This window comes from Myxocyprinus asiaticus, chromosome 30 (assembly GCF_019703515.2).
Source record: "Myxocyprinus asiaticus isolate MX2 ecotype Aquarium Trade chromosome 30, UBuf_Myxa_2, whole genome shotgun sequence".
NCBI lineage: Eukaryota > Metazoa > Chordata > Actinopteri > Cypriniformes > Catostomidae > Myxocyprinus > Myxocyprinus asiaticus.
The window spans coordinates 42,737,900-42,765,844 of NC_059373.1; the positions used below are offsets into that span (position 1 = coordinate 42,737,900).

The following is a 27,945-nucleotide window of genomic DNA, read 5'->3' on the forward strand; positions in this document are numbered from 1 at the left end:
GTTATAAATGCAGTTACGATCAAGAAATCTTTCACAGACCCAAAGAGCAAAACAACAATGCAAGGGTATTTTACAGAGTTTTTATTTTATTTGTTTTTAAGAAAATATCTAATTATATTATGATTATGAGCTTGCATTGTTGACAAATACCACCAATCTTCCATGACGCTGTTACTTAAGTTGATGCTCATTGACCCCACCCATGGGTTTGACTTTACTTTGCTTAAATGAGTTCACATTTACTATATAGTGTGCAGTTCAAAATTGTTCATAATTGTTCATAAACATTTTTGACTAGACTATATAGTAAATGTGAACTCATTTAAGCAAAGTGACATCAGTTCTGGCACATCAACTGGTTTTAAGAGGGGTTGATCTTTTCAGCATCTGTAGATTCACTGTTAGGCTGTTACCCCTGAAACACAGTCATAAATATGTATTTTATTTACTTCATTTATAACTGGACTTTCATTGTAATTAGGATTTCTTTATGATATATGCTCAAACAATATCCACGTATAAATGTACCGTATATAATTAAACAATCTCAACATATCATCTTTGCTATTTAGATGAGTAGTGTTTATAAAACCCAATTTGGGACAACTTCATGAAATTCTCATTTGTAAACAGACACCGACATCAGAGTGCATTGCAACAAAAGTAAAAAATATAATAAAATCTTTTGGTTGCATAATGGAGTCACTTTTGCAATCATTTTTCCTTCAGGTCCTTGAAATACAACATCACCACTGAAATCGTCATGGTTACTTTTGTAACCTCCATTCCCTGATGGAGGGAACGAGACGTTGTGTCGATGTAGTGACACTAGGGGTCACTCTTGGGAGCCCGAGACACCTCTGGTCTTTGATAAAAGGCCAATGAAAATTGCCGAGTGGTATTTGCATGCCACTCCCCCAGACATACGGGTATAAAAGGAGCCGGTATGCAACCACTCATTCAGGTTTTATGCTGAGGAGCCGATATAAGGTCCGGCCATTTCAGCGGGTAGTTCAGCGTTGTGGCAGGAGGGACACAACGTCTCGTTCCCTCCATCAGGGAACGGAGGTTACACAAGTAACCATGACGTTCCCTATCTGTCACTCACTAGACGCTGTGTCGATGTAGTGACACTAGGGGTCCCTATACGAAACGCCACAATTGGCTGAACTGTGTTACGTGAACTGGCGGTGTGTGGTGGGCAGACTACTGTGTGCCTCATAGCCAGCACACCAGGTCGACACGTAACCTCCCCCAACATAGTTATGAGTGTCGAATGTTCCTTTGGGGACAAGATGGAGCGATATGCAAGTGTAAACCTAAAGGAACAGATCACCCAAAAATGATCATTCTCTCATCATTTACTCACTCTTATGTCATCTCAAACTCATATGACTTTCTTCCACTGAACACAAATTAAGATATTTCAATATGATATCTGTAGGTCCATACAATGCAAGTGAATGGTGAGCAAAACTTTGAAGCTCCAAAAAGCACACAAAATCAGCATAAAAGTAATCCATATGACTCCAGTGGTAAAATCAATATCATCATAAGTGATATGATAGGTGTGGGTGAGAAACAGGCCAAAACAGAACTCCTTTTTCACTATAAATCTTTGATCTTTTTCTCATTCACACCTATCATATCACTTCTGAAGGTATTGATTTTACCACTGGAGTCATATGGATTACTTTCATGCCGATTTTGTATGCTTTTTGGAGCTTCAAAGTCACCATTCACTTGTATTGTATGGACCAAAAGAACTGAAATATTCTTCTAAAAATCTTAATTTGTTTTCTGCAGAAGAAAGTCATAGGAGTTGAAGACAGCATGAGGGTGAGTAAATGATGACAGAATTGTCATTTTTTTGTGTGAACAATTCCTTTAACTATCCTTAAAATCAGCAGGAAAAAATAGGTTGGTACAATGTTGTTTAAAGCCCAACCCAAAGCCTTAAATCTGATTGGTTGAGAGTATATGCTGTTCCAGGACCAACAAGGAGCATCACATGAAAGATCTGCTTACCAGCTCCAGAGCAGCGGGTTTCGTCGTCCCTGGGTCACCTGTCTCAAGGGCGCTTTGTAGCCTTTCACGGGTTCTGGGCGGCCGCGAGACGGGTGGCGTCTGCTTCCTGCGGTGGGCTCCATGTCGGGGCCGGGCCGAAGGGGTGGGCTGCGGCGGAGCCGGTGCAGTCACCACAGGGATCTTGAGCCGTGCCGGGGCAGGATATGCTGGATAACCTCCGTCTACTGCTCCACCGTCGAGAACTGCTGGGCAAAGTCCTTGACGGTGTCACCGAATAGGCCAGCCTGGGAGATGGGGGCAGCAAGGAATCGTGTCCTGTCGGCCTCACCCATCTCGACCAGGTTGAGCCAAAGGTGATGCTCCTGGACCACTAATGTGGATATTGTCTGCCCGAGAGACCGCGCCGTGACCTCCGTCGCTCGGAGAGCGAGGTCGGTTGCCGAGCGCAGTTCCTGCATCAATCCCGGGGCAGAACTACCCTCGTGCAGTTCCTTTAGTGCCTCGGCGGACTTGCAGGAGAGCCATAGCGTGCAGGGCGGAGGCGGCTTGTCCAGCGGCACCGTAGGCCTTGGCCATCAGAGACGACGTAAACCTACAGGCCTTGGATGGTGGCTTTGGGCACCTGCGCCAGGTGGCGGCGCTCTGGGGGCATAGGTGCACCGCGAGTGCCTTTATCCACTGGGAGATTGCCGAATAGCCCTTGGCCGCCCCACCATCGAGGGTAGTGAGGGCGGGGAAGCTGAAAAGATCGGGACCAGGCAGTAAAAAAGTGCCTCCCACGACCTTGTCAGCTCTTCATGCACTTCCGGTAAGAAAGGAACGGAGGCAGGGCGTGGTTTTGAACAGCGCCACGAGCCCAGGAACCAATCATCGAGCCGCAAGGATTCAGGGAAGAGCGGAGGGTTCCACTCTAGCCGACGCTCGCTGCTGCCCAGGAAAGCATGTCGTCATCTCTGCGTCAGCCTGTGACTGGGGAATCGTTCCCGAAGGGAGGAGCCCAGCTGAGGCTTCCGCATCCGACTGGACGAGCCCGCTCTCCGATGCTGCGCTCGAGAGCTCATCATTTTCGCGGGCTCCGAATAAGAGGTCGAACTCGCCGTGAGACAAGCCGGTGGACTCATCCAGAAGCCCGATCGGGGCATACGAGCGTGCTGGGGAATGGGAGGTCCGCGGGGGGATACCCGGCGGAGGCGGTCCTATTGGGGTCCCCAAATCGCCCCCAGTGCTAGCCGTGCTGGCCTCATACCCGTGGGTAAAAGGACCGAGGTGAGGAGCCTCTAGGGTGGCTTGCTTTCTTACGAAGGCGAGGCGCGACCGCATCATTGCCATGGACATGTCCTCGCAATGAGTACATGACCATCCACGAACGCTGTCTCTGCGTGAGCAGAGCCCAGACATGAAAGTCAGTGATCGTGACCATCAGAAGGCGAGAGATAATGAGCGCAACCAGGAATAACACACAATCGGAAAGGCATCTTTAAAAAGACGCGTCTTTAAAAAGACGTTCCGTGTGTGCTGCTCTTTTAGAGAAATATACTCTTTTAGAGAAATATACTCTTATTTCTGCCGAAGCACCCAGGAGCATTCTCTGCAGTGCACCAGTGCAGAGGAGGGAGAAGCCGCTGAAATGCGCTGTCAGATCCAGCAGAGGTGAATGAACAGTCGTGGGAGTTCAGCTCAGTGAGCATGACCGTTCGGCTCTGAAGAGAAAATCTGAATGAGTGGTTGCATACCAGCTCCTTTTCTACCCGTATGTCCAGGGGAGTGGCATGCAAATACCACTCGCCAATTTTCATTGGCCTTTTATCAAAGACCAGAGGTGTCTTGGGCTCCCAAGAGTGACCCCTAGTGTCACTACATCGACACAACGTCGAGTGAGTGACAGATAGGGAACAAGGAATTCGCTGCAATAGTGAATCTCAATCAGCTCCTCTAGTTCAGTATGTTCACTACTGTATGTTCCTTTAATGGAAATGTAGAAGGATGAGCGCAAGTGTAAACCTAAAGGAATGATCATTCTCTCATCATTTACTCACTCTTATGTCATCTCAAACTCATATGACTTTCTTCCACGGAACACAAATTAAGATATTTCAATATGATATCTGTAGGTCCATACAATGCAAGTGAATGGTGAGCAAAACTTTGAAGCTCCAAAAAGCACACAAAATCAGCATAAAAGTAATCCATATGACTCCAGTGGTAAAATCAATATCTTCATAAGTGATATGATAGGTGTGGGTGAGAAACAGGCCAAAACAGAACTCCTTTTTCACTATAAATCTTTGATCTTTTTCTCATTCACACCTATCATATCACTTCTGAAGGTACTGATTTTACCACTGGAGTCATATGGATTACTTTTATGCTGATTTTGTATGCTTTTTGGAGCTTCAAAGTCACCATTCACTTGTATTGTATGGACCAAAAGAGCTGAAATATTCTTCTAAAAATCTTAATTTGTTTTCTGCAGAAGAAAGTCATAGGAGTTGAAGACAGCATGAGGGTGAGTAAATGATGACAGAATTGTCATTTTTTTGTGTGAACAATTCCTTTAACTACCCTTAAAATCAGCAGGAAAAAATAGGTTGGTACAATCTTGTTTAAAGCCCAACCCGAAGCCTTAAATCTGATTGGTTGAGAGTATATGCTGTTCCAGGACCAACACGGAGCATCACATTAAAGATCTGATTACAGTTTTAGTTTTAATTCCATGTCAGAATGTGTGCACTTGATATTTCATCAACAAAATATAAATGTGCTTTAGCCTGGTAAATGGCATATCTAAATGATAGTTACCAGATTCTAGCATGGTTTTTCATCCATAGAGGATACACTGGAGTTGCTCCCATGTCCTGTTGGAGAAGCAAAGTGTCAAACTGTATCTATAATGTATTTATAATTTCCCATATTAAATTAAGCATGAAATATATTTAAATAAGTGTCATGTTTACCAGAATCAGTCTGGAAATCACTCTCCTGACTTCCTGCTTTTGATCCATCTAGACATGAAACATACGGATTCAAAAGTTACATGAGAGATATTGATGCACAATGAAAGGTTCTCTCTCCACTTCGTCACTCCACGTTTAGTCCATGTAAACAGATGTGTACAAATGACATTCATCTCCATAATGGAAATGCATATACATTTGGGATGGGACAATATATTTCTAATTATGAAATATTGTGAATGAAAAATAAATGACGAACTGTAACGAGGCAAATTTTGATATTTAAACATATGCATTATTGTTTTATGTCCACACAATCATAAATGACATGATCCGTCAGACATAAAAATTGCTTTTTTTCTACACTACAGGGTTCACACAAGATCTTACAAGTGGTTAAAGTGCTTGAATTTAGAAATCCCTGTTTTCAGGGCAGGTTCTGTTCAGTTCTATTGCTTGTACTACGCTTGATCAGCCTGAATGTAACCCACTAATTTTAAAGGTTCATTTGTTTGTTGTCTTTTCTTGTAAAGAAAGGTATATGAATAACTCTTTGTGCATTTATATTGAGTATTAGAGAATGTTATTCTGAAGAGAAATTAATTTTAAATGTGCATTTTGCTTTAACATTTTTTCGAAACATTTTTCTATACTTTTGTCATTTAAGTGTTGTAATATCGAATCAAGATTATATCGAAACGTGAACCTCGTATCGTATATTGAACCGAATCATAAAATAACCATATCGTCCTACCCCAAATACAAAAGGCATTTTCCTGATAAGTGACATTTAAAAAAACACGTAGTTACTTTTAATTAAGCTCTCTCCCTCCTCAGGCTTATCTACATTGCCGACAGGTATCACAGTAGATTTCACATGGCCTCCTGTAAAAGAGAAGAAGAACGTGCTACACGTCAGTTCAGACAGGTCAAATTAAAAAGCTCTGCAATCAGCTGTCAGACACATGTCAGATTGAATTCCTCCATTCGTTCATTTTTTTAGCTGCACCCTACAGTGGCATGCAGTGCATAATAGTGGTACCCCTTCTATTCTAGCCAACCATATAGAATATAGAATGTTAGTGACTGAGACTACCATTCTTCTTAACATCTACTTTTGAGCTTTACAGAAGAGAAACAAATGTATATGGGCTTGAGTATGAGGTCAAGAATGTTCACTTTTGGGTGAACTGCCCTTTCACTACCTATTTAAGAACAGTATTTGTTAACGGTATCTGCCAAGAACAACAACATAAATGTAATTAAGCACGTGATTGCATCACGTCTTGCTGGGAAACAAGTGACTGAAGAGAAGGGCCATAATTAGGCTTTATACCTTAAAAATCATTCCATCTGAATGAAAGTAGAGGTAAAAATTGTGTAAAGCAGCCCCCCTGTGAGATTTTGGCAAGATTGTTGTAACATTTTGGATGCTTGATTATTACAAGATGTTTTAAAGTGGTCCTGACTGAAATGAAGGTCAGTGAATGAAGGAATTGTATACCAGTGGTATTCTCCTTTGCGTCAAATACATTTTTTCACACAGTTTAGCAGAGTCTGCTCATAATAGCTATTTAACCTCTGTCATTGAATCCCTGTGACAAATTCTATTTCAACACCACCTATGCTTATGAAATTAAAAACATATTTAAAGATACTGATACCTGCATTCAGAGGCAATCCTTCATTTTGTACAATAGGGGTCTTGTTGTCCCGATGAGAAGCTGATCTGGAAACTTGAGGGAATGACAGATTTAAACAATGTGTTTCTTTATTTTTGTTCTTTGCAATCAAGGGTTTCTTTTAAACATAAAACTAATAGGGCATCAGAGACACAGCAACATAAACAGAGCCCATATGCTGGTAAGATGTAGCCATTTATGCAAATAAATCAGAGGCTTCTCTCATTTGTTTTTAATTAAAGCGGTAATGTTTTTAATTGTTAAAGTATAAAACCCAAAGTATGAGTGTGTGTAAATAGCCACTACTCACCAATAATGCCTTTCTTCTTTAAGATGCAAACAACTATAGGGACCATAAGCAATACGAGCACAGCTCCAATCGCCGCTCCAATGATAACACCCATGGCCGTCACTGGATCGCAGTTACCACACTTTCCATCTATAATTGGAATTCATTTTGGATACGAAATGAAAGTAAAACAATAAATGTCAGCCAGTGAAATGGAGGTGCACTTTAAATTAATCAATATCAAGTGATAATCCTGTCTATGTATATCAGCTTTAATTACCCCATTTTTTGGTAATAGGTACATCAAGGGTTCTGTGAGCCACATAACAATCATAATCTGCTTTTTCTTCTTCCGCCAGTATTTCCACACTCTTCCTTATCTGATATGTCCCATCATGGTTTGGTAAGATTCCTGATGAATAAATCTGATGTTCAGGCAGAGATGTGCGATATTTCCTTATTTTCAATGTCACATCCTTGGGGTAGAAGCCAGTGGCCAGACAGGTGAGTTTCAGTTTGCTTTTGTCACTGACAGACTTACTTGCAAAAACATAAACATCTGGTGGAGCTGAGGACAGAGGAAACAATTTAACAATCAGTCAGCAGCCGGTTGACATTGTGTCCCATCATAATAAAACTGTCACTAATCAAATGTCCATTCACAAACCAAGGATGATTAGAGTAAATTCAAATTTTAACAGCATCCATCATTCAGTTGGTACACCACATTCAAATAACTGTTATGCGGTCTTATGGAAATATATGACGCCAATCCGAAAAATTCCATGTAATTTAACTTTAGTCATAAATTATACGTGGCCCCTTCAAGAACATGAGTTTTGCGACACCCGCTTTCCGGCACTCTCTCGTGTTAGAGACGTGAGAACATACGTTGTGCAAAAGAGCTCCCGGTTTTGTTCATCATTTGAGAATTACTTGGGATGCATATGGATTGTTTTTGTGGAGTTTGACCACATTTGTGCACATGTGATATCTGAGTGTGTGAATTTAAAATTAATCAAATCTTATTTAGTGATTTATAGTCCAGAGTGTTTTCCAGTTTAGTGAATATGTGTAATGAGAATTCTATTGTTTTAAACTGTTATACATGCCCTTAAAGTCTGGTTAGAAATGCATAAAATGCTGCGAATGTTATAAGCATGAATTAAGGTGATGTATGCTGAAGCATATGGGTAGGCTAATGCCCTGTTTGTGTTTTCTTTTGACATTAGGCTCTACCGTATTCTGTTTTCGTATTTTATTTACGCATTTCATTTTTGTATTTCATTCCCTTTTTTTTATATACGGCCCAATCGACTGCTGTTTTTTTTCTCTTTTTTTAACAGCCGTCAGAATAAAATCCCCAAAATATATTTTTGTCTCCTGTGTTGTTTCTTTACAACAACCAGCTGCATATATTTAAAAATATGTGTCTAATTATAATAAAGTATATTTTATTAAATACAAGTTAGATTTACTCACAGCCCTTTTTGAGCTCCTGGTCTCCATATTCTCTGAACCTGTTGAGCCAGTCCACACACTCTTTCTCCAGATAACCCTTGGTGTACTGGTTTAGGATGGGTACTTCATCCCATTTTCTCTTGGTTGGGAGAGCTGCATCAACTGGAGCGATCCACCTTGACTGCTCATCATCAAAAGACAGGAAGTTCTCTCCATCATAGCTGTACTCATCGATGCCTTTGGAAAACTTCACGTCATTTCCTTGTTTCTCAACTTCACAACCATGTCTCCACTGAAGAACATGGACATCTGAAATTGAGACCAGTGAAAATATTTGTCTGACGATTCAAATAATAGAGAATATAAATGTGTATAAACATATTAAAATCTCTTGATGTTCCTCACCTGACTTATTTTGTTTCATTCGGTCTATCAGAATGTTGACATTGACACTAAACCACTGCTCTTTGCTCTTTCGGGACTGAGTGCCTTTTTCCCAGTAATCCTCCTGCATTTTCTCTTTCATCCAGTGCTGTTTAGGAATCTTTTTCTGTAGCTCACTATTGTAGTAGTCAATCTGTCTGTCATCCAGTAGACCCATCGCAGTGAACTCATGGATGCCTGGCAGATTCATGGGTTTGGATAAAGCGGTGTATATGTAGAACAGGGAGTGTTTGTCTGCTATAAAGAAATAAATGTAAAGAAAATTAATAGTGGGACTGTGGCTTAACCATTCTACTCCAACTCTTCCAAAGCCTATAGTTTAGTGAACTTAGATAAATGATTAGGATTGTGTTTTTTTTTTTTTCTCAGTAAAACATCCACATCATTATGTATAGCCTGACCCAATGGTTTTCACGATATTTGATGCAGTATTTTCCAGAAAACAGGATTTCTCAAGTAAGGTGGATAAAGTGGTGTATACTGTATGTAGTATAGGGAGTGTGGTTCTGAAGGAGAGAAAATTACACAGTTTACAAAAAGTTATATCAAGAGCCAAATTGACCAAATCTATCATGATAATATAGAAAGACAAGCCTCAAACCTTTGAAAATGTTTAGTCTTTCAAATGATCCTAAGAAATCCTGGAATTTCTACCATAATTTGGAATTAATCCCTATGGTATCAAACAAGAATACGATTTTACTGGATAAACTGAAGTTACAATTTTTTAGCTTATTTATTTATAAATTTTTCAGAATTTCAGATTATCCAGTAAGATCTTATTCTTGTTTAAACAATTAATTTGAGGCTGCTAAACATAATCCTGTTGAAACAGGATAATAACCTAGTCATGGTATTCATCGAAAAAGGCAGGGGGTGCTCAAGGAATTTTAGTGGGTATTTGAAAGATTTTAATTTTGCTTTATCAAACCTATAAAATATAAAAAATAAATGGAAGAAAACAAAATGTATAGTGTCGGGTTCGGTTTGATCATTGGTGATTTCACACTTCTGAGCTTCCATAATAATTAAATTCTACCACACGAAAACTGCAAATTAGCTACAGGCTTACTTTTGTTAAACACCTCTAATTTGCCATTGAGAACGTGTTTTGCTCCAAGATCAAGTTATATCGCAAGCCCTTTTGGCATTTAATGTTGGCCAGGATATGAATTATACAGTATATATCTACAATATATTAAAATTGTCTGTAATTAAAATGAACATTTTTGAGACTTTTTCTATTTTGCACTAGAAAAAAAATGTAATTCTTGATTTAAAAATGACATTACTCACGGAAATACTATACTTGATATAAAAAAAAAATTTTTTTTTAATATGTAACTGCCTTTTTCAATTGTATTTCAAAATTATCTGTCATTCAGTACTGTTGAAAATACATAAAATGTACTTTATACTCGTTGGAATTCCAAATACACATACTGTATCTGCTATAAACTTCTTACTAGGAAAAAGATCATTTAAAAAAAATGAAAAACAACATCAATAAATGCCCATTCCTGATAACAACTATTGAATTACAACTATCAAAAATGCTATTTTTTCATATCTGTAATATGTTTTTGTTTTCTAACGGCAATGTTAATTTTAAGTAACTGGAAACGGATTTCAAAGATCAAAAAACTGGAGAGCAATTTTAGATAGGCTAAAAAAAAGAACTGCATTTAGCCTAAGAACTTTTGTACTTGAGAGGATATGGTGTGATCGTTTTTCTGAAACTGTTTTGCATGCCCTCGCAACAGCGTTTACATTTTTAAAGAGATGGGACAAATAGCCTGACAGTACATTAAAATGACATGGATTATTCTTGTGCCCCTAAGTGAACATTTTTGGGGCGAAGTCGGAGTTCAGTTTTTTATGTGTAATTGTTAATGTACCATAACAGAGCATGCATATAGACAAGCAGGCATTACAAATTACTACAGAATTTATCAACAAAAGATTCTTGATATATGACAAGGACACCATCTCTGATAAACCTTTTCAAATGATCATGTAAATTCATTATACAGGCAGCGCCAACTACATCAGTCCTGATGGATCTCCTTAAGCCACTAATAAACTAATAATATATTGATGACACTTTATACTGTACCTCCATTTGCCATTAACAAACATATATTGTAGGTAGGCCTAATTAACAGATTAGTAGCTATTTCATGAATATTTATATCTACTAAATCAAACTTTCATGACATTCATAACTACATTATTGTATTTTCAGTTTTGTCTATCAAGCGCTGTATAATGCAATAATACTTTATGGGTTATTCATGGAAGTTATAAAATGTTAATATATTTTACTGTATATGACATAAACTACCACAAAGAAGCAATTCTGTGTCTCTATATGCTGTTTTTTTATTGCTTTTTTATGAAAATATACGCCAGACCAGTGGTTCCCAACCTTTTTACCTTGAAGCCCCCTCTACTTATAAGTCTACACATACAGTATATCATCGCTATGGGTTTTCTCGTGTGAGCGCGAGAGAGAGCACTATAATCGATAACTGTGAGAAATGCAAAATGATACATTTAATTTCAATTATTTTTTGGAACGTGCATTTCCACGGATTTTGCATAACCATGATAGACATGATGCTTGATACATTTCTAGAGGTTGACATTTCTACTGGTCTATTACACACTGACACAGAGCTATGCAGCTGCTTATTGGTCTTGTTATAAAGCATCAACAAGGTATGCCGTTTTAATAGGTCTTTACAGTGTTGCAGTGTGTGGTAATGATGTTATAGAATTTTCATGACTATTGAAGATCCAAGAAAAAGAAACCCACAAGCACTTGTCCACGCGACAGCCAGCGCACCTTAATTAGAAGCAGAATACCATAAATTTGGTGCATTTTATCCTCAAGCAGTTGTGCAAAGAGGCTTTTTTTGTTGTTTTTTTTAGATTTTGCTTATCACGTTGAGTTAGACGAGGACACTGACATGTTGTTTAATGTTATCGTGCATTTTATGGTTCCCTTATGAATCAGTACACTTGACATTGTGTTTGCTAATGCATATGGGAAGTGTCCTTCCACACAACCTAGTTTAAACCTCTCTACAATAACGCCAATATTCTAATATTGGCTATGGTGTTTGAGCCCCCCCCCCCTTTTTTTTAGGGGCAAAGCTGTCTGCTATAAAAGCAGGCACGCAAACACCATTTCTCCGAAATTTCTTCCTTCAAGACAGTGATTCATCTCTTGTCTAGAAGCCCTCTACTGCTTCACCATCAACTACACGAGTCAGCGGATGGGATCTTCACGGCAACGAGAAGACTCTCCGCTCCCCTGAAGTGTTCCGACGAACATCACTCCGCCTCACCGCTTGACGCTTTGCTAACGAATGGGCCGCTTCAGCATCCTGATTCCCCGCAGCGCTTTGGCAGGAGTTGTGTATCCTTATAAGCATTGTATACTGTTATATATATATATCTAAGAGTCGCTTATGTGTTCGCGTCTTTTTAAAGATGTCCTTCCGTAAGTGTTCCTTGTGCGAGAGACACATCCCACCGTCAGACCAGCACGAGAGCTGCATTCTCTGTCTGGGCCGCACCCACGCAAAGTCAGCTCTCACTGAGACAGACTGCCCTCACTGCGAGGGCATGAATCTCAAGATGCTGCACGTGCCTTCGTTCTGAGGGACGATTCAGCTTCCCGCGCCCTCCCACCCGACTCTTCTGTGATACCCGAGGGGTCACACGAGGAGGCACGGCGGGGCCGCGAGGTCGAGCAGGATGAATTTGTGGAGGACCTCGAGCTGGCACACGACCCATGAGCCCCTCAATCTCCATGAAACACATCTATGCCGATACTTTATGTGCGTGATGAGCTGGAAATGATGATGATGTCATGTCTCTCACTGCATCAGGGGAGTGGTCCTCCGAGGTGGATTTAATCATCTTGCTGTCAAACGACAGCCTGAATGTCAATACAACCACTATACAACCTTACTGCATATTTATATATATTATTTTTATTGTATACTGTGTATTCTATATTGTGTGTATTGTATACTGTACATTGTATATTATTATTTGGATATTGTGTGTAATTATGTGTATATTAGGTATGTAAATTGTGTTATGTAAATCTGATGTTTATTGTAAATTGGTATATGTCTCATCACTGTCATGACTGCTATGTTGCTCGGAACTGCACCCAACACTTTCACCCACTCTTGCACTTGTGTATATGGTTGTGTGACAATAAAAGTGATTTGATTTTAATTAGAATAAGAAATTACATTTAGATTTCTACATTTATAAAACACATAAAATGTACATTCCATATATAGAGTCTTGTGTCATAAAAGGAATATTTTTCTAAGTATTTTAAAATTGGCGTGATGTCGTAACTTCAAATGGTTAATTTGTTTAAAAGATTTTTAGAGTTAATAAAATTGGTATGAAAAAAAAAATACCTGATTTAAAATGTAAGCCTTGTGCTGTATACCAAGGACATCTGTTTATGTATTTCTCAGTTGTTTTGGCTTCTTTATGTGAACAATGCAGAGAGATAAATGGGTTTAATTCTGAATAACAAATGAATGTCAAACATAAAAACAACTTTACTGCAGTAGGGAGAGCGCTCGCAGCCATGTGAGAGCTAAAAAACAGGGCTTTTAATGCAAAAATAACTAACGCGCTGTAATGAGTGGCTGCTGGCAATGACGAAGATGATGACGAATGAGTGAAGATGAAGTTTATTTACAGTCGTGAAATCCAATGTGAAGTAGAACAAAACATAAACATAAACTTGAACATGGACTTGACTTGAACAGCATGACAACGTTACACAATACATCTACTATATTTGACAAAGGACAATGGAAAACATGAGGGTTTAAATACATGGACATGGGAGAACAAACCAATGAACAACCAGAACTCTAAACAAGATAATTAAACAATAAACCAATGAAAACAAGACACATGAACATGGAGGGAAAACAGGAATCACATCTCTTTTGGTACTTGGTATATGAGGAAAGGTGCATTAGGGAGTTTTTATTCTGGTGGTAGGCTGCAATAATAAATTAATAATTTTGGGTGTTAAGTCAGCAGTTACTCGCACCGGTGCGCCCAACACACTCACTCTTAAGTTTAGATAAGGGGTTTGTGTATGGGCATAATATTAATCAGACTGTCCTTAACACCTCGTGCGTGGAACTCGCGCTTCTGCATTAGACATCTGGGAATTTGTCAAGTCGTACGAGTTTATGTTAACAACATCGTGTGAGACCATACAAAATAGCCAACTCGTAAATTATGTGCGACTTTTCATGAGATCGGGTTGGTGTGCCTTAATAATTGTCCGCATTTGCACGCAGTAATTTTAACTCCAAATGCGCCGTAGAGTCCTGATTATTGTAAATCATTCACAATTTTACCGTATTCTAACTACGTAAATCAGTGCTCTCAACTACTTTCTTGCGGGGGCCAGATTATCCAGATTATCCACTTGGCGGGGGTCAAATTTTTTTCTGAATTTATCATAGCTAACACTTTCATCGCAAGTAACATGTTACTTAAAAAACACTCTTAATACTGTGCGTTTATTCATTTTAAAATAGTCACAGCGTATACTGTATATTGAATTATACGTTTGGCTGAAGAACAAACATGACTTATACTCTTAACTAGCAAATAATTTTCGATCAACTTTACTTTGAAAAAATAAAACATAATAATAATTTTATCATTTTAGGGCTATTGTTTACAAATTATTAAAACTGAGGAGAAACATATAGACATGCTAAAGCCCAGTCACAATATCAACCCACAATGGTCATATAAATTGTCATGTTTACTTAAGATTGCATTTAAATGTTATTTTATTTTTGAAAAAAAAAGAAAGAGAGAGAGAGAGAGAGAGAGAGAGAGAGAGAGAGAGAGAGAGAGAGAGAGAGAGAGAGAGAAAATGTCTATTCTTCCATTTTCTCTATAAAGTATCATCCTATTCAGTGAGGGAACAAATTTGTCCTGCAAATATTGTGAATTTGCACACAATAGCCAGTGCAGGAGCCAGATTTTTGTGCAGATAATCATTGGCAAAATAGAACAACTGAGTTGATGCTGTTCATGATTGAGAGGGCTGACTCACAGCTGTATAGAACCAAATATGATCAGGATATTTGCAGGTTCAGTTTCAAACTTTTCAGCGCATTTTCTTTGAACGTTCAGTTTTCATAATCGATTGCTTTTGTTGCCTAGAATGTGCCTATGTGCTGACAACATTTCTGTAACCATTGCGGTGATCATTTTTTACATCTGTAGATTTGGCTGCACTCCACACAGCTAAAAATTTTACATAAATCCATTCGATTGAAAAAGACGCAATCAAATGCTCACCTAAACGGTGCGATGTGTAAACTAAAGCAGTGTAACTAAAATATCGCCAGAAAATCTTAAATGCACGCTCAGGTATGGACAACTAATGAAGGCTGGATGCTGTTGCACGTGCCAATTAGTGTTGTTAAACTCACCGCTGATTGTTGAGGCTCGCGCCTATGAATGCTGAGTTTTGCACAGAGAGCACTCTGGTATTTCAGATGGCGAGACAATTTGATCAAAAACCGATACAATACTGATTATTTGTATGTTTACATATCCGATATCCGATAATCCGACAAAAAATTTGCAAACATTTTATATTAATCACATACCATATTTTTATAAATTATAATAATTACAACAACAAAAATAATAATAGGCAAAATAATTTGACAACCTCTGATGGAATAAGTATTAATTCTCAAGAAAGTGAAAAACAATAAATAAATTGCTGCGATTAGAGTCCATCCCGAATGGCATCAGAATTATTAATAATATTTTGTTGGTCTCTATAGCAGCAGCCCCACCAAACACCTGCTGACAGAGCGGACATTTTTTGTTTTACACTGAGCAGCACATCCGCAGCTTAACTTGAAGCAAATGATCCGCAAATATCATCAATGCTCTCATTGTCACCCGACAAAAAGCTATTTTAGACACGTTTATTGTGACATGAGTATTTTGCCCCATGAATGTCCATGTGCAAAACTTTTACTCAAACGGTGTCGCAGAGATAATTAATTTACAGACAGCTGTAATCGTGTAGATAATGATTGATCTTCCAGTAGATTCCTGTGAAGTAATGTTACGTCTTTGGGACTTCGCAAGATTTGTCTTTACGTGAGTTCGTCTCCGATTCTTAGCGCTTAAACTACACATCAAGCATTTATGTAACATATCTCACAAGAGCATAAATGGCTGTTACGTTTAATAACATGTATTTATTCAAGCAATATTGCAAAAGCAAGTTACTTTAGCTGTGGACAATCCCCAGCATTCCTCTCACATGCACTGCTGCAATGGCCGTCTTGAGTGCAATTTCAGAAACTCCCGCCAGATGGCGCCAGTGATCGGTGGATCCGATATTATAAAAACTATATCCGATAAAAGAAAAATGCTTGACTATTGGAAAAAAGATCGGAAAATCCGATTATCCGTCGATCTCTAATTATTATTTTGACTAAAATACAATTATTTTTGTGGTCCATACTGCCTTATGGGGGTCACGGTCCCCGCCAGCCCCCCCTCAATTTGAACACTGCTCACAATAAGTTTTGATTGCCCTTGCAATAGTTTGCGTTCCCTCGCAATATGTTTTTTTGCATGTCCTCTAAATAGTTTTGCGTACCATCGCAATGCATTTACCATGGTTTTACTATAGTAACCATACATAATATTCTTAGTAAAACCATAGTAATAATACAGGAAAATAAAAAGTATGGTAATAAAAATCATCATGTACCACAAATACCATGGTATCTGCAGTAAAACCATAGTAACCACAAGATTTACCATGGTTAATCTATAGTAAAACCATAGTTAAGGGAATTTTTTATTGGATATATAAATGCCTTAAACAGCACATTTGTGTGTCAAGTGTCACTGAGCCACACCGGGAAAGCCAAATTTCATAATCATGACAGCCCTAGTTTCCATCCTCTAATGGCCTCATACTTTTGAAAATCGGGGAGATTGGGGTGGGGTGGAATAATAGGGTTCAAAACAGTGTTACTATGAATGCAAACTTTAATACAGTGAAAAAGACACTCTATTAGCATAACATAAATATATATAAATAAATAATTCATAACATTCTTTTGAATGTCCATGTACTAAAATAAAGTATTTGATGCCATGAGTGTACCTTCATTTACTATTACTATTATTTTGAATGGCCATGGAAAATGAAGCAATGTGATAATTTTACCTTGTCGCAAAAGTAGTCCGTTCATTTACCTGATGAACTTTCACCTTTTGCTGACCCTTTATGCTTTGCAGAGCTAATGTGTGCTTCTAAATCACTTGCACCTATATTAGCAACTGACACACAAGTGCCAGATTTTCATGTCATACATTCTGCTTCCCACGGATCTCGACCTGGACGAAAGCATGGGAATTTTTTGTGCAAATCTTCTGTAAATTTGCACTTTCGTTTGGTTTCCGCTCAGCTGTCATTTGCTGCTGCTGTCAAGCAACTGTTTGATGCAATAGTTGCTGCAAACCTCTTATAATCGACCAACTGGTGTGCGAGAAGGCGGGACTTACAAAGAGTTAAAGCAATACAAATATGCGCGCACACAATTAAGTATTAGACCAGATGCACATCATAATGCAACTAAAGCTGAATCCCAGACATTTTCGCAAATTTAGAAATCCCGGCCGGACGCTTTTTTAAGGTCCGAAAAAGAGGACATGTCCGGGAAAATACCCTACCTTAATGATCCGGCTGACACATAAAAACGATTTGAAACACATGGCGGATGATTAATATAGGTCGTGTCTAGAAGGTAACCCTCTCACTTCAAGTTTCTCGCGCATGCGCGTTCTGGTGATACTTTCTCCGCTCTCACGAGGATGCGAAGTGGCGAAGTCACGGATATCAATTAGGTTATGCACAGTAAAAGATCATTTTAAATGGTCTGTTTAGATAAAGACAACTTAAAGCGCTCAAATAAATATTTCACATAATTAAAGTAATAACTTTAGCTCTAAATCTGCTACTGTCTGTCGTGGGAAAACACATCAGTGTGTAGTGGTAATCTAGTGACAGTATTGTTGTCATTGATGAAAAGGGTTGCTGGTTCTAATCCGCCCTTTTTAAATTAAATTTTGATAAACCAAGATGGCATCTGACCATCTGTGGATGTACTGTATATCTTGAGTGGGGACACATGTGTTTGCATACACAGGAAGGAGCACTCATCATACCATTCAAAATAACACATTATAGCGCCGGATCGCCACTTATTTTAACACACACATGAACGAAGTAGAAAGTACCATCCACCCAAACACCCAATTTAAAGTTCTATGTGTCTTAACATGAACTTCTGTCAGAACATTACTGTACCCTAGAAACATGGGATGCATATGAAATTTCAGAAAGACTTCTTTTTTTTTCCCTTTTTTTTAATGTAATGTACGTGTGATCATTGCAGGACTCTTAATAATAATAATAATAATAATAATGTGTTTTATCATCATCTAGAAAAAAAGCTATTTGAAACAGGTTACAAAGACAGGAAGAATAACAAAGACCATAACAGTAACTGTGACATAGGCTACAGGATTAACATTACCAGCTATACTAACAACACAACAAAAAGAACAGAACTTGATACAGTGCTACACACACAAATGCGTTCATCAACTCAACGGAACTTGATACTTTAAGAGACTTAAAATATTTAATGCTCTCCATCATTAAGATGAAAGGCGTGTGGTGGAAGCATCAACAGGAACACGCATGAACAAAAATTAGAACATGACAGGGTTACCTTCTAGACACAACCGATTAACATCAGTTGGTAATAACAAAAGGCCTCTGCCATGTTGAACACCAAGCTATTCATCGATATTTACTTTTTAGTAAATATTCTGTATATTTCTAATAAACACAAATCTTAAATTTCATTGAAGGTTTATAGTATAAATGTGTAATGCAACAAAGTTCAGTTTCGACGTTAACAGACATTTTAAAGGAAGTGCAACGTTTTACTTTCACTTTTGTTCTCAGACAAATGCAGATTTTATTTACCTGCTTGAACTGACAGCAAAGTCCCAGGAAGAAGAAGAACACTGATCAGAGCAAAAGTCTTCGTAACGACGCCTGTGTCCATGACTGAAAAGTCTTTCAGACAGTGAGAAATTTACTGATGTTTGTGTCTTCGTCGAAGTCTGAACGTCAAGATAACAACACACGGCTTGGACAAAATGGAGGATGAAGTAGAAACCTAGCAAGTCATATGTACAATTTTAACCAATAAGGAAAAAAGAACAAACTTCATGTAATCTGTCTCTGGGTGGATGTCGTAAAATAAGATCACTCGATGAAGGGACTTTCAACAACATAAACATGACAGAGAGTGCATTTGTCAGGTTACTTTTAGTTTCCAGTTATCAAAGCAAACAAGTAAATCCAACTCAAATTTATTTACATCAAAACCATTTCAGAACAGATTAATATCAGAAAACTGTAATAATAACCGTCAAAACAATGACACAAACATGTGATGCTGATATCATCCTCACATGTCTATTTCATTTTAAGAAACTAATAACTTTTAAAAAGAAGTTTTTAGGAAAGGAGCCCACAAATGATTTTATACAATATTTTGGAACAATACCTCTGTACAATAACTGACAAATAGCTGTAGGAAAATAATTACTTTACAAATCTAGTCAAATAATAATAAAAAAAAAAAAGTTTAAGCTTTTAGCATAAATTTAGAGCAGAGTAAGAAAAACGAAGAACACTCAAAGTCATTTCATGTTATAAATGCAGTTACGATCAAGAAATCTTTCACAGACCCAAAGAGCAAAACAACAATGCAAGGGTATTTTACAGAGTTTTTATTTTATTTGTTTTTAAGAAAATATCTAATTATATTATGATTATGAGCTTGCATTGTTGACAAATACCACCAATCTTCCATGACGCTGTTACTTAAGTTGATGCTCATTGACCCCACCCATGGGTTTGACTTTACTTTGCTTAAATGAGTTCACATTTACTATATAGTGTGCAGTTCAAAACTGTTCATAATTGTTCATAAACATTTTTGACTAGACTATATAGTAAATGTGAACTCATTTAAGCAAAGTGACATCAGTTCTGGCACATCAACTGGTTTTAAGAGGGGTTGATCTTTTCAGCATCTGTAGATTCACTGTTAGGCTGTTACCCCTGAAACATAGTCATAAATATGTATTTTATTTACTTCATTTATAACTGGACTTTCATTGTAATTAGGATTTCTTTATGATATATGCTCAAACAATATCCACGTATAAATGTACCGTATATAATTAAACAATCTCAACATATCATCTTTGCTATTTAGATGAGTAGTGTTTATAAAACCCAATTTGGGACAACTTCATGAAATTCTCATTTGTAAACAGACACCGACATCAGAGTGCATTGCAACAAAAGTAAAAAATATAATAAAATCTTTTGGTTGCATAATGGAGTCACTTTTGCAAACATTTTTCCTTCAGGTCCTTGAAATACAACATCACCACTGAAATCGTCATGGTTACTTTTGTAACCTCCATTCCCTGATGGAGGGAACGAGACGTTGTGTCGATGTAGTGACACTAGGGGTCACTCTTGGGAGCCCGAGACACCTCTGGTCTTTGATAAAAGGCCAATGAAAATTGCCGAGTGGTATTTGCATGCCACTCCCCCAGACATACGGGCATAAAAGGAGCTGGTATGCAACCACTCATTCAGGTTTTATGCTGAGGAGCCGATATAAGGTCCGGCCATTTCAGCGGGTAGTTCAGCGTTGTGGCAGGAGGGACACAACGTCTCGTTCCCTCCATCAGGGAACGGAGGTTACACAAGTAACCATGACGTTCCCTATCTGTCACTCACTAGACGCTGTGTCGATGTAGTGACACTAGGGGTCCCTATACGAAACGCCACAATTGGCTGAACTGTGTTACGTGAACTGGCGGTGTGTGGTGGGCAGACTACTGTGTGCCTCATAGCCAGCACACCAGGTCGACACGTAACCTCCCCCAACATAGTTACGAGTGTCGAATGTTCCTTTGGGGACAAGATGGAGCGATATGCAAGTGTAAACCTAAAGGAACAGATCACCCAAAAATGATCATTCTCTCATCATTTACTCACTCTTATGTCATCTCAAACTCATATGACTTTCTTCCACGGAACACAAATTAAGATATTTCAATATGATATCTGTAGGTCCATACAATGCAAGTGAATGGTGAGCAAAACTTTGAAGCTCCAAAAAGCACACAAAATCAGCATAAAAGTAATCCATATGACTCCAGTGGTAAAATCAATATCTTCATAAGTGATATGATAGGTGTGGGTGAGAAACAGGCCAAAACAGAACTCCTTTTTCACTATAAATCTTTAGTCTATTTCTCATCCACACCTATCATATCACTTCTGAAGGTACTGATTTTACCACTGGAGTCATATGGATTACTTTTATGCTGATTTTGTATGCTTTTTGGAGCTTCAAAGTCACCATTCACTTGTATTGTATGGACCAAAAGAGCTGAAATATTCTTCTAAAAATCTTAATTTGTTTTCTGCAGAAGAAAGTCATAGGAGTTGAAGACAGCATGTGGGTGAGTAAATGATGACAGAATTGTCATTTTTTTGTGTGAACAATTCCTTTAACTACCCTTAAAATCAGCAGGAAAAAATAGGTTGGTACAATGTTGTTTAAAGCCCAACCCGAAGCCTTAAATCTGATTGGTTGAGAGTATATGCTGTTCCAGGACCAACACGGAGCATCACATTAAAGATCTGATTACAGTTTTAGTTTTAATTCCATGTCAGAATGTGTGCACTTGATATTTCATCAACAAAATATAAATGTGCTTTAGCCTGGTAAATGGCATATCTAAATGATAGTTACCAGATTCTAGCATGGTTTTTCATCCATAGAGGATACACTGGAGTTGCTCCCATGTCCTGTTGGAGAAGCAAAGTGTCAAACTGTATCTATAATGTATTTATAATTTCCCATATTAAATTAAGCATGAAATATATTTAAATAAGTGTCATGTTTACCAGAATCAGTCTGGAAATCACTCTCCTGACTTCCTGCTTTTGATCCATCTAGACATGAAACATACGGATTCAAAAGTTACATGAGAGATATTGATGCACAATGAAAGGTTCTCTCTCCACTTCGTCACTCCACGTTTAGTCCATGTAAACAGATGTGTACAAATGACATTCATCTCCATAATGGGAATGCATATACATTTGGGATGGGACAATATATTTCTAATTATGAAATATTGTGAATGAAAAATAAATGACGAACTGTAACGAGGCAAATTTTGATATTTAAACATATGCATTATTGTTTTATGTCCACACAATCATAAATGACATGATCCGTCAGACATAAAAATTGCTTTTTTTCTACACTACAGGGTTCACACAAGATCTTACAAGTGGTTAAAGTGCTTGAATTTAGAAATCCCTGTTTTCAGGGCAGGTTCTGTTCAGTTCTATTGCTTGTACTACGCTTGATCAGCCTGAATGTAACCCACTAATTTTAAAGGTTCATTTGTTTGTTGTCTTTTCTTGTAAAGAAAGGTATATGAATAACTCTTTGTGCATTTATATTGAGTATTAGAGAATGTTATTCTGAAGAGAAATTAATTTTAAATGTGCATTTTGCTTTAACATTTTTTCGAAACATTTTTCTATACTTTTGTCATTTAAGTGTTGTAATATCGAATCAAGATTATATCGAAACGTGAACCTCGTATCGTATATTGAACCGAATCATAAAATAACCATATCGTCCTACCCCAAATACAAAAGGCATTTTCCTGATAAGTGACATTTAAAAAAACACGTAGTTACTTTTAATTAAGCTCTCTCCCTCCTCAGGCTTATCTACATTGCCGACAGGTATCACAGTAGATTTCACATGGCCTCCTGTAAAAGAGAAGAAGAACGTGCTACACGTCAGTTCAGACAGGTCAAATTAAAAAGCTCTGCAATCAGCTGTCAGACACATGTCAGATTGAATTCCTCCATTCGTTCATTTTTTTAGCTGCACCCTACAGTGGCATGCAGTGCATAATAGTGGTACCCCTTCTATTCTAGCCAACCATATAGAATATAGAATGTTAGTGACTGAGACTACCATTCTTCTTAACATCTACTTTTGAGCTTTACAGAAGAGAAACAAATGTATATGGGCTTGAGTATGAGGTCAAGAATGTTCACTTTTGGGTGAACTGCCCTTTCACTACCTATTTAAGAACAGTATTTGTTAACGGTATCTGCCAAGAACAACAACATAAATGTAATTAAGCACGTGATTGCATCACGTCTTGCTGGGAAACAAGTGACTGAAGAGAAGGGCCATAATTAGGCTTTATACCTTAAAAATCATTCCATCTGAATGAAAGTAGAGGTAAAAATTGTGTAAAGCAGCCCCCCTGTGAGATTTTGGCAAGATTGTTGTAACATTTTGGATGCTTGATTATTACAAGATGTTTTAAAGTGGTCCTGACTGAAATGAAGGTCAGTGAATGAAGGAATTGTATACCAGTGGTATTCTCCTTTGCGTCAAATACATTTTTTCACACAGTTTAGCAGAGTCTGCTCATAATAGCTATTTAACCTCTGTCATTGAATCCCTGTGACAAATTCTATTTCAACACCACCTATGCTTATGAAATTAAAAACATATTTAAAGATACTGATACCTGCATTCAGAGGCAATCCTTCATTTTGTACAATAGGGGTCTTGTTGTCCCGATGAGAAGCTGATCTGGAAACTTGAGGGAATGACAGATTTAAACAATGTGTTTCTTTATTTTTGTTCTTTGCAATCAAGGGTTTCTTTTAAACATAAAACTAATAGGGCATCAGAGACACAGCAACATAAACAGAGCCCATATGCTGGTAAGATGTAGCCATTTATGCAAATAAATCAGAGGCTTCTCTCATTTGTTTTTAATTAAAGCGGTAATGTTTTTAATTGTTAAAGTATAAAACCCAAAGTATGAGTGTGTGTAAATAGCCACTACTCACCAATAATGCCTTTCTTCTTTAAGATGCAAACAACTATAGGGACCATAAGCAATACGAGCACAGCTCCAATCGCCGCTCCAATGATAACACCCATGGCCGTCACTGGATCGCAGTTACCACACTTTCCATCTATAATTGGAATTCATTTTGGATACGAAATGAAAGTAAAACAATAAATGTCAGCCAGTGAAATGGAGGTGCACTTTAAATTAATCAATATCAAGTGATAATCCTGTCTATGTATATCAGCTTTAATTACCCCATTTTTTGGTAATAGGTACATCAAGGGTTCTGTGAGCCACATAACAATCATAATCTGCTTTTTCTTCTTCCGCCAGTATTTCCACACTCTTCCTTATCTGATATGTCCCATCATGGTTTGGTAAGATTCTTGATGAATAAATCTGATGTTCAGGCAGAGATGTGCGATATTTCCTTATTTTCAATGTCACATCCTTGGGGTAGAAGCCAGTGGCCAGACAGGTGAGTTTCAGTTTGCTTTTGTCACTGACAGACTTACTTGCAAAAACATAAACATCTGGTGGAGCTGAGGACAGAGGAAACAATTTAACAATCAGTCAGCAGCCGGTTGACATTGTGTCCCATCATAATAAAACTGTCACTAATCAAATGTCCATTCACAAACCAAGGATGATTAGAGTAAATTCAAATTTTAACAGCATCCATCATTCAGTTGGTACACCACATTCAAATAACTGTTATGCGGTCTTATGGAAATATATGACGCCAATCCGAAAAATTCCATGTAATTTAACTTTAGTCATAAATTATACGTGGCCCCTTCAAGAACATGAGTTTTGCGACACCCGCTTTCCGGCACTCTCTCGTGTTAGAGACGTGAGAACATACGTTGTGCAAAAGAGCTCCCGGTTTTGTTCATCATTTGAGAATTACTTGGGATGCATATGGATTGTTTTTGTGGAGTTTGACCACATTTGTGCACATGTGATATCTGAGTGTGTGAATTTAAAATTAATCAAATCTTATTTAGTGATTTATAGTCCAGAGTGTTTTCCAGTTTAGTGAATATGTGTAATGAGAATTCTATTGTTTTAAACTGTTATACATGCCCTTAAAGTCTGGTTAGAAATGCATAAAATGCTGTGAATGTTATGAGCATGAATTAAGGTGATGTATGCTGAAGCATATGGGTAGGCTAATGCCCTGTTTGTGTTTTCTTTTGACATTAGGCTCTACCGTATTCCGTTTTCGTATTTTATTTACGCATTTCATTTTTGCACTTCATTTTTGTATTTCATTCCCTTTTTTTTTATATATGGCCCAATCGACTGCTGTTTTTTTTCCTCTTTTTTTAACAGCTGTCAGAATAAAATCCCAAAAATATATTTTTGTCTCCTGTGTTGTTTCTTTACAACAACCAGCTATATATATTTAAAAATACGTGTCTAATTATAATAAAGTATATTTTATTAAATACAAGTTGGATTTACTCACAGCCCTTTTTGAGCTCCTGGTCTCCATATTCTCTGAACCTGTTGAGCCAGTCCACACACTCTTTCTCCAGATAACCCTTGGTGTACTGGTTTAGGATGGGTACTTCATCCCATTTTCTCTTGGTTGGGAGAGCTGCATCAACTGGAGCGATCCACCTTGACTGCTCATCATCAAAAGACAGGAAGTTCTCTCCATCATAGCTGTACTCATCGATGCCTTTGGAAAACTTCACGTCATTTCCTTGTTTCTCAACTTCACAACCATGTCTCCACTGAAGAACATGGACATCTGAAATTGAGACCAGTGAAAATATTTGTCTGACGATTCAAATAATAGAGAATATAAATGTGTATAAACATATTAAAATCTCTTGATGTTCCTCACCTGACTTATTTTGTTTCATTCGGTCTATCAGAATGTTGACATTGACACTAAACCACTGCTCTTTGCTCTTTCGGGACTGAGTGCCTTTTTCCCAGTAATCCTCCTGCATTTTCTCTTTCATCCAGTGCTGTTTAGGAATCTTTTTCTGTAGCTCACTATTGTAGTAGTCAATCTGTCTGTCATCCAGTAGACCCATCGCAGTGAACTCATGGATGCCTGGCAGATTCATGGGTTTGGATAAAGCGGTGTATATGTAGAACAGGGAGTGTTTGTCTGCTATAAAGAAATAAATGTAAAGAAAATTAATAGTGGGACTGTGGCTTAACCATTCTACTCCAACTCTTCCAAAGCCTATAGTTTAGTGAACTTAGATAAATGATTAGGATTGTGTTTTTTTTTTTTCTCAGTAAAACATCCACATCATTATGTATAGCCTGACCCAATGGTTTTCACGATATTTGATGCAGTATTTTCCAGAAAACAGGATTTCTCAAGTAAGGTAGATAAAGGTGGAAGGTGACTTTTAATCCAACTCCTCTGAAAAATATTTACTGAAGTGAAAAGTGTGACAACTAGCACCAGTCAACATACAGAACATTTCATTTAACGTTGATGTGTTTTAATAGATTTTGAACATTTTAATGTCTTGGTGCTCTGGAGATTGAGATTTTATTATTTATTTTTATTGTTATGTAAGAATGCACAAAAATGCCTTAAAATGATTTTAGTTGCAAAACATTAGCAAAATAATTTCTTTGTGGCCTGTCCATGGAAATGCATCTGTATAATCTGGTAATAACATTACCATTAACACTTCAAAAGGACAGACATAATAATAATTTCCCCATGTTTCCCGTTTTCCTCAATACATTCCTTCACTTCCACCATGTAACACTGAGCAAACGGAATAGATGGTTTAGAAAGACCAACAATTTCAAACAAAAAAATAACGCCAGTTGTTACACGACAACGAATGCCATATCAAACATATGTAACCTGATTTTGTCTTGATTAAGGTTTGCAAACCCTTAAATAAATAATAAATGTATTATTCAGCTATATAGCGACAGAGAAACCTGGTGGCCAAGGGTAGGTACCGCATGCATTTTTTTGAAGAGAAAAAACATTTTTTTTTGAAGAGAGAAAACAATAAATGTTTTTTTTGTTTGTTTTTTGTTTTTTTGAAGAGAGAAGAAAAAATTTAGGAAGAGAGAAAAAAATTTAAGACTTAGGCTCAGGGAGGAACTGAGACACTATATATATATATATATATATATATATATATATATATATATATATTTTTTTTTTTTTTTTCCACGGTGCGGTTCAGAGCTTACGTAATTAATAGATCAGAGATGTCACTCAAAACATTCTGCTACGTCGAGGAAGCTTCTAAAGCGAAAGTATTTCTGTTAACTGTTTACCAGCACCATTTCACTGACACACCCGTACACCTCGACAGTATCGAGTAACTAACCGAATAAACGTTCAGCGAACCACATTTGAACATTTATTTCAGGATATCAGCACTGTTGTGAGCGTGCAGAGATACGTATTAAAAATACAAGATTTGTTTTACTTTCAGTTTGATAAAATACACATAATCTGTGTAAATAATCGCAGACTTACCGCTCTGGACAGAAACAACAGCAGCGAGCAGAACTGCCGCACACAAAACTGTGTAAACTGTCATTTTTCCAGCCTGTTTCTGTGGATCCTCCACTGAGCACGCGATGAGCGCCTTCCGTCCGTCCGTATGCACTGATCCAGTTGAACTGAATCCAGTTCTGCAGGTCAATCAATAAACATCCACACACCCACCCGCTTTAAATAACCAATGATAAAACAGACACTGCAGCGTCAGTAAGCACCAGGAGAACAGTGTAGATAGGGGGTTTCACATGCTCATGTTAGTGACACGGAATTCCAACAAAATCAGCACAGAAAATACATAAATAAATAATAAATCATCAAATTCCGTCTGGACCTGATACAATAAATATGCTAATTTATTTAGCTTTTTGTATTGAGACTCTCGTTCAAAATAAGACACTTTCTCTTTAGGATTTCTAAAGGGATTATTAATGAATAATA

At 37.7% G+C, this 27,945-nt stretch overlaps 1 protein-coding gene across 8 annotated transcripts; it reads right to left on the bottom strand.

Annotated features, from left to right (window-relative positions):
- Nucleotides 1-66: 66 nt before the first annotated feature.
- Nucleotides 67-27,648, bottom strand: LOC127420727 (zinc-alpha-2-glycoprotein-like). 8 transcript variants are annotated; one of them, XR_007893862.1, is made up of 11 exons: nucleotides 18,979-19,166; nucleotides 8,820-9,095; nucleotides 8,436-8,723; nucleotides 7,234-7,521; nucleotides 6,975-7,103; nucleotides 6,647-6,718; nucleotides 5,793-5,867; nucleotides 4,983-5,030; nucleotides 4,828-4,883; nucleotides 340-415; nucleotides 67-230 (listed from the first exon to the last, which is right to left on the bottom strand). XR_007893862.1 is itself a non-coding variant. In XM_051663234.1 (10 exons), exons 1-9 carry the CDS (start codon nucleotides 27,542-27,544, stop codon nucleotides 4,834-4,836), a joined length of 1,290 nt encoding a protein of 429 aa, XP_051519194.1. In that variant the 5' UTR covers nucleotides 27,545-27,647; the 3' UTR covers nucleotides 248-415; nucleotides 4,828-4,833. The 8 variants fall into 8 exon arrangements, 6 of the variants coding, with proteins under 6 accessions (XP_051519194.1, XP_051519196.1, XP_051519192.1 ...); XR_007893863.1 differs by lacking the exons at nucleotides 67-230; nucleotides 340-415; nucleotides 4,828-4,883; ... (6 more) ...; nucleotides 8,820-9,095; nucleotides 18,979-19,166 and adding exons at nucleotides 19,355-19,942; nucleotides 20,052-20,127; nucleotides 21,845-21,900; ... (6 more) ...; nucleotides 25,852-26,127; nucleotides 27,481-27,648; XM_051663234.1 differs by lacking the exons at nucleotides 67-230; nucleotides 18,979-19,166 and adding an exon at nucleotides 27,481-27,647 and having other exon boundaries at nucleotides 248-415.
- Nucleotides 27,649-27,945: the final 297 nt, after the last annotated feature.